Here is a 12433-nt window from a genome sequence, read left to right as displayed (position 1 = left end):
CTTTCTGTTGGGAGTGGCTGTTCCTTCAGCCCCATTTGACAATCAAATGTTCTCATCTTAGTGGATTTTGGGGTGCTGGGTGACTTTTTCAGTTCTCTGGGTTTCCTTCCAGGACGACTTTCTGGTGCGATTTAGTAAATTTTAGCAGTTTTACTGTTTGAACAGTTTATTATTGACACAATAAACCCTCGCAAACCCTCTCCCCATGCTTTCAGGAACCACAATAAAAGGAAACCAAAGATTCTAGGCATGGAATGGTTGAACCCAGGCATGGCAGCTGTTTTCCCTCTAGAGACCACTCTGGCCTGAGTCAAAACACTAGGACCACCCCTAATGACCACGCTGAAATTCCACGCAGGACATTTTTACAACTCAGCCACCAGCAGGCAAGGGCCCTGGAAGCCCTGCACGGGGTCCCAGCTGGAAGATGGATTTTTTTGTGTGTGCGCTCTCGCAATTTTTAAATATTGGCTCAACTTTCTACAACTTTTTCATTGAGGTTGTAACAATAGCGGAGAAAAAATGCATAGAGCTGGCTGAAAAGCATCATCGGGCACGTAAGCATCTCCCCACGAGGGGCCGAGGCTCTTTGTCCCAAATCCACAGGGTGGGTTTGGGAGTGGTCCCAACCCTTCTTTCTCTCCTTGGCCCTTGCCTGCCGCCCAGCTAGCGCAGTGCTTTTGACCCTCACCGCCCCCAGATCCCTCCAAGTTCAGCTGGCCTTCTGTCGTTCAGATCTTTACAGTTCCCCTGAGCGCAGGTCAAATGCCCCCTCCGTGGAAGTGGGGCAGGAGATCTTTCATCCCCCAGCTGAGATCCGCGGGAGAGGAGGACCCAGGTCCAGAGGCACCCTCCCACCTAGAAGGGCTGCCGCTCCCCCAGTCGCTCCCCAGGCCTCTGCGCACGGGAATCGGTTCCCAGTCAGTAGCATCCCGCCTCGGAGAGGTCTCCCCCCCACTGCCAGAGTAGGTCCAAGCGCGGAGCCTGGGCCTTCTGCCCACCGAGCTCTGGGGGTGGAGCCGAGGACCAGCGCGGGCGGTAACGGCAAGAGTCGCCGCGGGGGCGGTTTGAGGGCGGGGCAGGCGGACTGCGGTGCCGCGGCTCAGCGCAGGGCTGCGCAGTCTCTGCGCGGCGCAGAACTGATACCCGCTGGGGTGCGGGCTGAGGCCGGGCGGGAGTCCAGCCAGAGCCCAGCCTGGGGTGGGCCCTGGGGGTCTGGGGATCCGAGAGCAGCGGAGAACAGTCATGGCGCCGCACAGAACTCGGGAAGGAGACTCTGCAGGAAGCTCGGCGCTGAGTAGCTAGGCCGGTCCAGAGTGCGGGCGGCAGCTGAGGTAGCTGCTTCCGCGCCCCGCGCCCTCGCAGGCCCCGAGCGCAGTCTGCTGGCGATGGTGACACATGCGGCGACGGCGGCGCGCCGGCGGTGGGACCATGGTTGAGCGCGCCAGCAAGTTCGTGCTGGTGGTGGCGGGCTCGGTGTGCTTCATGCTCATCCTGTACCAGTACGCAGGCCCGGGGCTGAGCCTGGGCGCGCCCGGCGGCCGCGGGCCGCCCGACGATCTGGACCTCTTCCCCACGCCCGATCCGCACTACGAAAAGAAGTACTACTTCCCGGTGCGCGAACTGGAACGCTCGCTGCGCTTCGACATGAAGGGCGACGACGTGATCGTCTTCCTGCACATACAGAAGACGGGCGGTACCACCTTCGGCCGCCACCTAGTGCAGAACGTGCGCCTGGAGGTGCCCTGCGACTGCCGGCCTGGCCAAAAGAAGTGCACCTGCTACCGGCCCAACCGCCGCGAAACCTGGCTCTTCTCCCGCTTCTCTACCGGTTGGAGCTGTGGGCTGCACGCAGACTGGACGGAGCTCACTAACTGCGTGCCCGGCGTGCTAGACCGCCGCGACCCCGCCGCGCTGCCCACGCACAGGTGAGGCTAACCAGCTACGCAGGCTAGCAGGACTGAGCGCGTGGCCCAGCTTGTGCGGTGGCTCCATGGGCTGTCCTGGGCCCGTTATGCCCCCCTGCCCTCCTCTCCTGCCCTCTGGTGACCCCACTCGCCCCAGCCTCACTGGATCATCTCCTCCCGCGTTCCAGGTCCTCAGGCCGCCATCCACTAATTTCGCTCTCCCCTCCTGCCTCTGCTTTTCCGGTCTCCTGCTTGGCTGTTCGTACCTGAGCTTCCAACCGGTCATCGCGGGCCGGTGTAAAATGAAGCCGGCCCCAGTTATAAGCCCAGGCTGGCCTTGGAATGTCGGGCAGGAAAGTAGGTTCTGTGTGTGTGTGTAGCCCACCTGGTGTGTTCGCTGTCTTGCGCGGGTCTCATACCCAACCAAAGTGGGAAAGTGGTGTGCCTTTCTCCTTGCACCTTTGGAGCCCCCATCCTGTCTTGAGGGGACACGGTGCCAGGGAAGGGTTGTCGGCCTCTGCGTGTGCAGTCAGAACAAAGGCCCCAGTGTGACTTAGACTAGTGCAGGAGGCAGTGCTACTGTGCCAGAACCAGGTGTGAACTTACTCTGAAAAAGGAACAAAAGTGGGCCAACAGCTATGTTGGGGAAGCTGGCTTGGTTTGGGACAGGTGCAACCAGACACCTTCCCTAGGAGCCCCCCATTTCTGTGGAGTCTGGGGACACAGGGCTGACCCGTGTGGGGGACAGCTCTCCTGGGAAGCACTTTGTAGCCAGAAACCTAGGGCAGTGTGGGGTTTCCTGTGGTTAAAGTTGGGTTTTTTCCCCTTCTGTTGGTGTTGGTACTTTGTGGGGCTTTCTTCTGAAGGTGCTTGCTTTTTGTTGATGGCTTATGTTTGCCTTAGGACTTCATTTGCAGACTGGCTGAGGTGGGGAACTGTGTGGCCCGTGTAATCGCATTCGTCCACACTCTGTGTCAGGAAGGTACAGGCTTTCTAGTGAGTTTGAAAAATGAAAGTTAGGCATCTCACCAGCCTGGAGCTGAGCAATCCATACATTTCTCTCTTCCTGTTCAGCTCTTGTCCTTTTCATGTGACCTTTCCCAACTGTCAGGAAGTTGAGGTCTTAGAGCTGGTGGGGGTTGTGAGGGGTTCTTCCCAATTTCCCTTGGCTGTCTTGCCTCCTACAAAAAAAAAAGAATTAAAAAGCAGCTCTCAACTGGAGGAATAATATTCCTGGTCTGTGAAAGCCACAGGGCTCACAGATCTGCTTATCCAGGGCCCCTGAAGCATTTTTTCCTGCCCACATTTGGCCTGCTCTGCAGAGATGCACTTTTCCTGGCATGACACCCACACCTCCTTCCCCAGCACCTCCCTGTCCCCCGCACCACCACCCCCCGCCATGATTCAGCCTAGCTGTGCTAGACTGAGCTTGGCCTGGAGGCTTGCGGCTGCTCATTCACAGTAGGCCCTTGGAACTGGGCAGTGCCAACCTCCATAGGCCCAGGTGGGTACCATACTGCTTGCAGGAAGGGGGGATGGGGACTGACACCATCCTGTCTGCCAGAGGGAATTAGCTCCAGAGAACCCCTTTAGGGAGAGTGTGCAGAATCTGCTCTGGAGGCTGTCATGAGGCCTGAATCAAGCTGGCCCAGTAGATACGGCTTTGGCCCTAGTTTGCAACCAGAGCAGAGGTTGATTTTCCCTTGGCGTCACCAGGGTGAAGGGCCCCTGGACTCTGTTCTGGAGTTTGTCCATCAGAACAGATCAGCCTCCCTCACAGACAGAAGTGGGAGGATCAAGTGGAGCTTACTGCTGCACTCCCCACCCAAACCCACCCCTGTGCTACACTGAGTGAGTCTCAGTGCCCCCACTTGTGTGTAACAAGAAAGGAAAATAAATGCCGTATGTTCTGCTTGGTCCGCCAGATGCTTCTTGCTGCAGTGGGCTGCCAGACCCCACCCCCTCCCATCCTGGAAGTTGCTGAGCTCAGCAGAAGCAGGCCTGGTAAAGGAGGGGCTTCCAGAGTGATCTGGAGGCCCTTGTTCTGTTGTCCACTCTGGGAGTTGTCTGTGCTGCCAGGCAGGTGACAGAGCTTCACCTTTACTCTTCTTCCCCTCCTCCTTTCATTTCTGTTCCAGGCACTAGATAGATTGGTTCTTTTAATGAGCTTCCTGAAGAGGCCAAGGTAGTCTTGGCTTTGTGAGTTTACAAGCCTACCTGCCCTGAGGTTCACCTGCCAAGTGTTCCCCTAGTCTGTGGAGGTTGGATGCAGTTCTCCCATTTGTGCAGAGACTTAATACCTCTTGGGATGGTGGCCAGCCTTGTCCTCCATGGGATGCGAGTCTCAGATGTCACCCTCGCCTTCCTTCCAGCAGGGCCAGATCCCACCCTCCCTGTGGGTATTGGAGCAACCCCTGGCTAGTGAACTGAGGAGGGGTGGCCCTGGCTCCAAGAGCTGTCTTGATGGAGCCCCTTCAGGTCAGGGCCAGGAGTGAGGACCTTTTCTTTCTCCTCTCAGGGGCAAGCACATTGCAGGGCTTGGACGATGCCTTTCTGTCATGAGGGCACTTTCACAGAGCCTCTCCCAGTTCCTGGTCCAGTGTCTGCAGTATTTTTCTAATGTGTGTATTGATTTTAGAGAGAGAGAGAAGAAGAAAGAGGAAACACTGATTGGTTGCCTCACATGCATGCCCTGATTGGGGATCGACCCACAACCTTTTGGTGTACAGAACAATACTCTACCCAACTGAGCTACCTGGCCAGGGTAGTGTCTATGGTATTTTGAGTCCTAGGAGAGGTGGGCCTTGTGCAGGAAATCAGAGTGTTCAAAGCTATTTCTCATCACAGGGTATAGTCTGCTCAGTTGGGTCTGTGTTGAGGTGACAGATGAAGATGGACAGGTTTTCATTATCTTCCTGGAATATGGTTTAGAACTTCTAGCAGCTCTTAGTGCTTTCTGACTTGGCAGAGAAGAACAGGTGTATGAGTGAAGTATTGGCAGGTCCCTTTTTCATCCTGTGTCCATCGAGGGGGCTGCCGCAGTTGCTGGCATCAGCCAGAAAAGCTTATAAGGACCCTCAGGAAGGACTGGCCAAGATCTACCTTGGTTAGAGTGTCTCCGCACCCCACACTCTTGTGTCACCTTGTAGGGTTGGAGTGGTGCTCCTTAAGACCAGAACCCTCCTTCCCCTCTTCATCTGCCTGAATGGGACAGAAGACACAGTCAGGGTCTTGCCTAGGTTGCCCTGGAAATGTCCCTGAAATCATGCAGGCTTCACTTGGAACTAATAAGGGCATTTGGGACTTGAATGTGGCTTCTGGGCCATCTTTGTGGGATCCTGGCCTGAGTTCAGCCATGTCCTCTCTGTAGCAGGGCCACCCTGGAGCCCCTAGTGGGCTCCCAGCATCTGTGATGTTGCCCTACAGAATCTGCTTCCTTGAAGAGCACACAGAAGCTCTAGCATTGAAGTAGTGTGCCCTATCAGTTCCGCAGGCTCATCTCTGGTCACATGCCCTCCTCCACCATTCCAAAATCCTCAGAAGTATGCCTGGGCTGCTCTCTGCCCAGCTTACCCTTATCTCCTTCCATAACTCTGTAGGCTACATCTCTCCATTCAGCCTCCTTTCTGCTGCCTCTTACTCCAGTAAGCCTTCTGTTGCCTTAGGTGCCCTTGGCCACTCTGCATCCTGTCATTCCATAGCCTGTTGGTTGGCTCTAGCCAGATGCCAAATGTGTGCTTCCCGCATGTTGGTACCTATAATAACCAACAAGAACTACAAGAATTCTCCTCCCGGACCTGCAGCCTCTCTAGGAGCTGTGTTCAGCTGGCTTTCCTCAGACAAGTCAGGTTCAAGAAGTCGGGGCTACTTGGGGGCCAAACCCATTTGGGCAGGGTTAGATTACAGTGGTTCTGTGACTGTTTTCTGTGACACACAGCAGTTCCCACCTTACCTTCACAGACCCTTTCTTCTGTGCCATCAAGGGACCAAACCTACATTTGCCTATTGTGGGGCAGATGTCACCTAAGGCTTGGGCCTGGAACCAGTAAATAGGACCCGGCCACCTAAGGGACCTGGTTGGGGTGTCATCATGGCTGAGTCACCTAAAGAGGACTTAGGCTGAGATAAAAGGAATCTGAAGTCAGAATGTTCAGAATTAGATTTTCATTTTTTAAAAAAGGAAGAACCTGTTAAGCAAATGCATGAGAACTTTATTTTTAGGCAAACTTTCAAATGGCTTACTGACAATTTTTTTAAATGGTTCTCTGGCTTGTGAAATTACCATGCTCTAGAATGCCTATTGCCCTAATGCACTGTAGGACTTGCAAGACCAGCGCTTCCCGTACTCGTAGGCAATTCACTTGTGAAGCCTGGAGCTGTGCAGATGGATTGGACCACTGTGTTGTGGCACTGGCTCTGGTCTGGGGCCTTGTCTGCTCCTTGTGAGCACAGCTCCTAGACCTGGGGCCCAGGACCAGTGAAGCCCCATCAATAGGGGTTTCTTTCTTAGTGGGAGGTCTGAGAGGTTTGGCAGCTACACTTGGGGAATGGCAGGTGGTTGGTGGGGGCATTTGTTATCCTTAAGGGGCCTTGGGTCTTTCTCTTGCACATCCCTCTTTTTTTGTTGTTGTGGTAAAGTAATGATTGTAATAGGTAATTGGAACTAAAATATAAAAGAAAAATCATCCTATTTTTCACACATACATGTTTTCTATAACTGAAACCATAAGTTCCCCATAAGTATTGTTCCATGTCATTAAAAATGTAACACACAAGAGGCTGCAGGTGCCCTCTAGTACCCCATCGTTGGTTCTGTGTTGATGTAGATGCTCGCCTCTGACTCCTGTAGCAGTGCTGCAGTGGAGTGGACATCCTGTGTGTAAATATTTTGCACAGCTTCAGTTTCCTTTGGAAATTGCTAGAAGTGGAATTTCTAAGTTGAATGGTCTGGATGTTTAAATGCTCACCATATCAGTGTTAAATTACTTTTCAGAGAGTCTGCCCTGTGGCAGTTGAGTGCCTATCTCAGCAGCACCCTCTCTGGGACTGAATTTGGGACCACACGTATACTATTGACACCCTTGCTGTCCTTTTCCTTGAGGCCTGTACCTTGGCCTCCTTTCCCAGCATTCACAGGTGGAAAAGGCATGTTTGTAAGAAGGTTTTAATCTCTTAGAACTTCTATTCTTGCCTCTTCCAGAACTCAGTTGGCATTTTCTCTTACTGTTAAGTTTTTGCTGTCTATTTGTGTTTTTCTTTCTTTGCAGAGGTGAGGATGACATGCAGAAAAAATCTTCAAGCTTGGCTGGGGCACAGGGTGGGTGAGATGTTAACCCAGCCACAAAAATAGGCTGGCATATGGGTGGTGATAGCAGGAGATATGACCGGTAGCATCTGAGTGGCTTGTAGAAGCTGTCTCCACACAGGATTTGTGGAGGATAGAAATATAGAAAGGAAGTTGTGTTCTTGGAACCACTGTTAGGTTTCCAGACACATCCTCTGACACACACAGCCAATCACAGGGAGAACAAATGAGAGCAAAAGAGGGCAGTGGGAACAGGAAGACAGTGTGAGTAGGGAGGGGCTCTGCCAGAGGGGCAGACAGAGACCCAGGCATTGGTGTCTACTCTGCCCCTGAATGCAGGCCTATCACTTTCTGTCTGTGGGACTTGTGGCCTAATCTGTGTTCTTCTGTAGGCATTGTCCCAAGTCCCCAGCTTATAGGGCCAGTTATTTTGGAATAGTATGGGGTGCACATACCCAGAGACCAAAGAGAGTTAAAATGCTGGTTCCAGACTGCCTGGTCTGCAGTAGGTACTGTTAGATGTCAGGGTTGGCCGAGTGCGTTAAGGGAAGAGGCTGCTCAGCTGCTAGACCCCCACCTCAGCTTACACCTGGGCCCTGTTTTCCTTGAAACAGAAACCTGGCTGGGCAGCCTTTCTCTCCTACTGCCACCAGTTGTACCCAGCCAACTCCTGGCCAGCTTGGGGCTCCCTGCTTGGACCTCTGTTCAACTGCCCTTGGGTGGCCATAGTGTTTGGAGGCCCCATACCCACCTGGCTGTTGGTGTATATTCACCAAACCGAGCAAGCACCCTAGGGCCCGGGAGCCCAGCTCACCAAGATCTGCCTGTGGGTCAGACATGCCCTGAATTTCACAAACCCACCTCAGGGTCTGGAGTCTTCTCTATGTAGACAGGGCTCTCAGGCTCCAGGAGAGACAGAGGTATGTGGGGACTCCACCCCAGAGTTCCTTCACAGCCTCAGCCAAGCTAGCTGGAAACCAGAAGAGGAAAGAGGAGCCTCCAGAACAGACTCTCTCACCTTGTATCTAAGACAGAGGTCTCATGACTACAAGGAAACTGTCTCTCTGAGCCTCAGTCCCCATCTCTGAAATGGGGATGTGCAGTTTGTTATTTTGTTCTATAGAGGAACCTGTGACCTCACAGCTCCTGTAGCCCAGCTTGTGTTCATGTCTTGTTGGAGCTGTGACCACTTGTAATTGTTTACAGTTCTGCAATCAGAGGTGGAGCACAGGCCTTGTCTGTAAAGCCGGCCACCAGTGACCTCCCACAGTACTGCAGGAGGCTAGCTGTGGTGGCAGGGGCAGGGCTTGGTGCACAGGGGGCCTCGGTAAGAGTAGGTAGCTCTCTGATGGCTGAGCATGGCTTAAGGGCTGCATGTACGCAGCTTAGCCAGTGGTGGGAGGACTTAGGACACAGTCAGCCCCTGGAACTTCTGTCTACCCTCCACAATAAGTAAGGACAGAGGTGGTCCAGGTGCAGCCCAGCAGCAAGGAAGTCTGAGGAGAAAACAGGCCACAGCAGACTGGAGAGCAAGCGCCTTCCAGAAGCCTGTGATCATAGAGGTTTGGCAGGGGTGGGGGCAGGCTTAGAGCCAGACCTGCTGGATGAGATCCCAGTTTTGTCACTCACAAGCTCTGTGACTTATGTGCTTCAATTTCCCATCTGTAAAATGGGCATACTGCCTCATAGGTAGGCATTCAGAATTTTGCCTGGTAACGAGGAGTCTTTTTTTACAAGAGGCTGTAAATTCCTTCTCTGAGGACACAGAAGGGCCCTTCAGAGCCAGATGGGAGTTCAGCTCCTGACCCCACTCTGAATCAGTCAGCTTGGCCACCAACCAGGGCACTTCCTTTACAGAAGCTGCAGTCCAGGTAGCTGGGGTGCTGTTATCTGCAACATCTACTGGCATCACTGGCCTTCCAGCATGGCGACCTGAGGTGTGCCATGCCTCACCTGTGGGGTCTCCTGCTCACCCCAGCTGTGGCTTCAGGGACTACTCCATTTCTTCCTTTCCATGCCTGCTCAACATAAGGGCTTTGCCATGTTTGCTCCCCATATCTCTGGAAAGCCCCCAGTCTCTGGCCGGATGAAGAGGGCACTGAAATAATGGCCTGTGGAGATGTAAAAGTTGGTCCTGGTGTCTGTGGCCTGTGTCAGCAGCAGCTTGCCCAGCTGTCTCTGAGAATTCTCAAGACTCCACCAGGAGAAGCTCAATGGTGAGGGAAAGAAGAGGTGAAAATGTAGGTAACTCTGGCCATGCAGAGAAGCCTGCTTGGCTGAGTCCTAAGACCTTTCAGAAACGTGGGGATGTGGTGGTTTTTCCCCTTCCCAAACCCCCACCTGCCTTCAGCCTGGGCTGTGGTCACCCACCCACTGACATCAGCAGGTGAGAGGTGGCAGGCTTGTGTTTTCACTTGGTGATCGCCATGATCTCTGTCACCAATACTTGGACCTCCGTGGCAGTCTCAGAGCTCAGCATAGGGCACAGAGAAAGCTTTCTGAGGGCCTCCCCTCCCCTCTACCTCCAGCCACACTGTCTACGCTGTGTTTTACGCTTTCACTGCAGACATGTGTGCCCCCTTAAACTGTACATAGCACTGTTTGGATGTTATGAACCCCCTAAAGCTTGCATTAGACTGTACTTCACCTTCTGCACCTTGCTTTCTCCACTCAGCCATGTTGTTAAGATTTATCCATGTTGGTCCATGATGTGCATATATAAGTTATGTTGATTTAACATCCAGTTTGTCTACATATATCTCTTTTTTTCCTCTGCTTTGTTTTGAGAGCAGATGGGAGTATTTTACAGACCAGGTGACAGTGGCTAGGCTTGCCTCCCCCCGCTCCTCCCTAACAGTGGGTTGGAGGCTGGGTGATCCATCCTTGGCTTTACTGGACAGGACCAGTGTCCTCCAGACTGGCTTCTCTAATGCCCCCATGCCATACCTGAGATTCCCCACCATTTGGACTGTCAGTGTCATTTTTGCCAGGCCAGTAGCCATGGTCTTAGCACATTTTTTCCATGACAGAGCAGGATAGGTGTCCTGTTGGATTACTGGCTACTGAGGTTTTCTCCCCACCACTTACTGTTGAGGTCTCTGGGCTGCTCTCTCCCCCGAGGGGTGGTTTGTCCCCCTATATGCCCTAGTACAAAGTTCTGCAGATGATATATGGGCCAGACACTTCCTGACTGTCCTTCCACACTGCACGTGGTCTGGGCATTTGCACCTGTAGGGGTGGGGGGCCTGCATAGCCCTGTCCTCCAGCTAGTGGGACCAAGTGTACATGCAACAGTTGGAGGGGAGTGGACCTACTGAAGTGAACCCTTCTAGGACCCCCTTATAGTGGGGGGCCCAGCCAGAGGTCTAGAAGGCTGAGTGGGTAGGCAGACAGCTGTCTGACCTGCTACCCTCCCTATAGCAGGGATATCCTCAGGGCCTTCCTTGGAAGCACTCTGCAGTGCCCATGGTGGCTGCTGCTGAAGACTGTACTTGTCCAAGCCCAAAAGGCTGGACAAGTGGGTAGGCCTCCTACCTGGCATCTCACACCCATCAGCCCTGGTTTGTTGGGATCCCTATGAGGTTGGTTGGCCCAACAGGAATCCGGGCTGGTATTTTCCAGAGTGAGGCCTCCCTATGTCCCTGTGCTTCAAGCCTGGTGCCTGGTCCTCAGTCCCCTGTCCCGTCTGCACAGCTATACCCTAGAGCTGCCCCTGCATGGCTCTCCTCTGGACAGTTTCCTGCCCCCTCCTGGAGAAAAGCAGAATGCACCCTCACCGAGCCCCACTTGGCCCCAGTCCCATATTTGCAGCATTTGTTCCTAGACCACTTTCCTGCTCCCTACTGGCCTGGGTGTGGTAGCCCATAAATCACTGTCCATGGGGAATTAGATGGCTTAGAGGGCCTCAGGGACAAATGTGGGCAATGTTTGCTGTCTGAGCATGGTGGGTGAGCGTCATCCCTTTGAGTGATGAGCTTGGAAGGTTTATGTGTGAATACTTCTGTGGAGCATCAGTGCACTCAGGAAGTGAAGACTTGCCACCACTGAAGTCTTACAGTTACATCATCACAGCAATAGGAAGGATCGGGTGTCATCCTGGAGCAGGGAGGCCAGGGTTTGGGGTATAATATGGCATTTTATCCAAAATCCTGGGTCATGTTCCCCTCAGGAAAACCTTTGCAACAGCAGGAGGAAGTCCTCTAGCCAGAGTGCCGCTGACTGAGGAAGCATTTATGGAAGGTGCTGTCATGTGAAGTACATCACTGTTTCCCACTTACACGGCCTGCACTGTGCTGGGGAGTGGAGCGAGCAGGTGTGCTTGCCCCAAGGTCAATCTGGAAGCAAACAGTAGCCGGAATGACTGTCACGCTCACTCAGTGCCTGGCCTTCCTTGTTCTTGTCTCACTAGTAAAGGCTCCACAGTGCAGATGAGGAAACTGAGGCTCAGAGAGCCTAAATAACTTGTTACCAACTGTCATTTGCAGCAGAGCAGGGATTCACCCCCAGGACTGGGGCCTCGGGGTTTCCCATTAACCCCTCTCCAGTAACAAAGAGCAGGCAGGGTCTTCACTTAAGAGGGGAGAGCCAGGTGCCAACCCGGCTACACTGCCTTCCTGTTGTGGAGGGCAGTATGTCTGTTTTGATGATGAGCTGTCCCAGGGTCCTAGAGGGAGGTCCCCAAATGCCTGCCAAGCCCCAGCTGAATGAATGGCCACTTGCTGGAAACGGCTGAGTGATTAGGTCTGAGTGTTGCTCCTCTAAGAGTATCAGGACAGGTGGGAAGAGGGAATGCAGAGCAGATAGTCTCCCATGAGGATTTGAAGGCTTCTGATGTCACCTGTAGGGAGAGATCCTGCCCAGGCACACAGAAAGCCAAGGAGTAAATGGGCTGTAGCATGGGAGTCCAGTGCCTGCCCTGTCTAGAGAACCAAGGCTCACATGAGCAGCCTCAAATCCGTGCCATAGCCCTCCTTCTCATCCAGCCTACTGCAGCACCCTACAGTTCCTCATCCCAAAGAAGGGAGACTGAAGCTCCAGGTACAGGCCCCTCCTCCTCTCCGTTCCCTGGTAGTGGACAGGCAGGTCTGGCAGTTTGTTTTGCTCACACAAGTCCAGATGGCTTTCCGTCTGAACTCTGAAAGTTCGAGGCCTATTGAGTCTCACTTTAAAACCATCAGGCATAGGCAGTCAGGAATCCCAGTTCAAGTAAAGTTTTAGCCAA

The 12433-nt window shown here is 53.4% G+C and overlaps 1 protein-coding gene across 1 annotated transcript in view; it reads left to right on the top strand.

The window, feature by feature from the left end:
- Window positions 1-1083: 1083 nt before the first annotated feature.
- Window positions 1084-12433, top strand: part of HS6ST1 (heparan sulfate 6-O-sulfotransferase 1) — a 44102-nt gene continuing 32752 nt past the window's right edge. Inside the window, exon 1 of the mRNA XM_045825961.1 lies at window positions 1084-1928. Within this exon, the coding sequence (XP_045681917.1) occupies window positions 1399-1928 (530 nt within the window). The 5' untranslated portion in view covers window positions 1084-1398. The remainder of the gene's footprint in view (window positions 1929-12433) is intronic.

The sequence above is a fragment of the Phyllostomus hastatus genome, unplaced genomic scaffold (genome assembly GCF_019186645.2).
Source record: "Phyllostomus hastatus isolate PE091 unplaced genomic scaffold, TTU_PhHast_1.1 phas_scaffold_60, whole genome shotgun sequence".
Classification (NCBI taxonomy): Eukaryota; Metazoa; Chordata; class Mammalia; order Chiroptera; family Phyllostomidae; genus Phyllostomus; species Phyllostomus hastatus.
The sequence above is the reverse complement of the archived record's forward strand: the minus strand, read 5'-3'. Positions and strand labels throughout refer to the sequence as shown.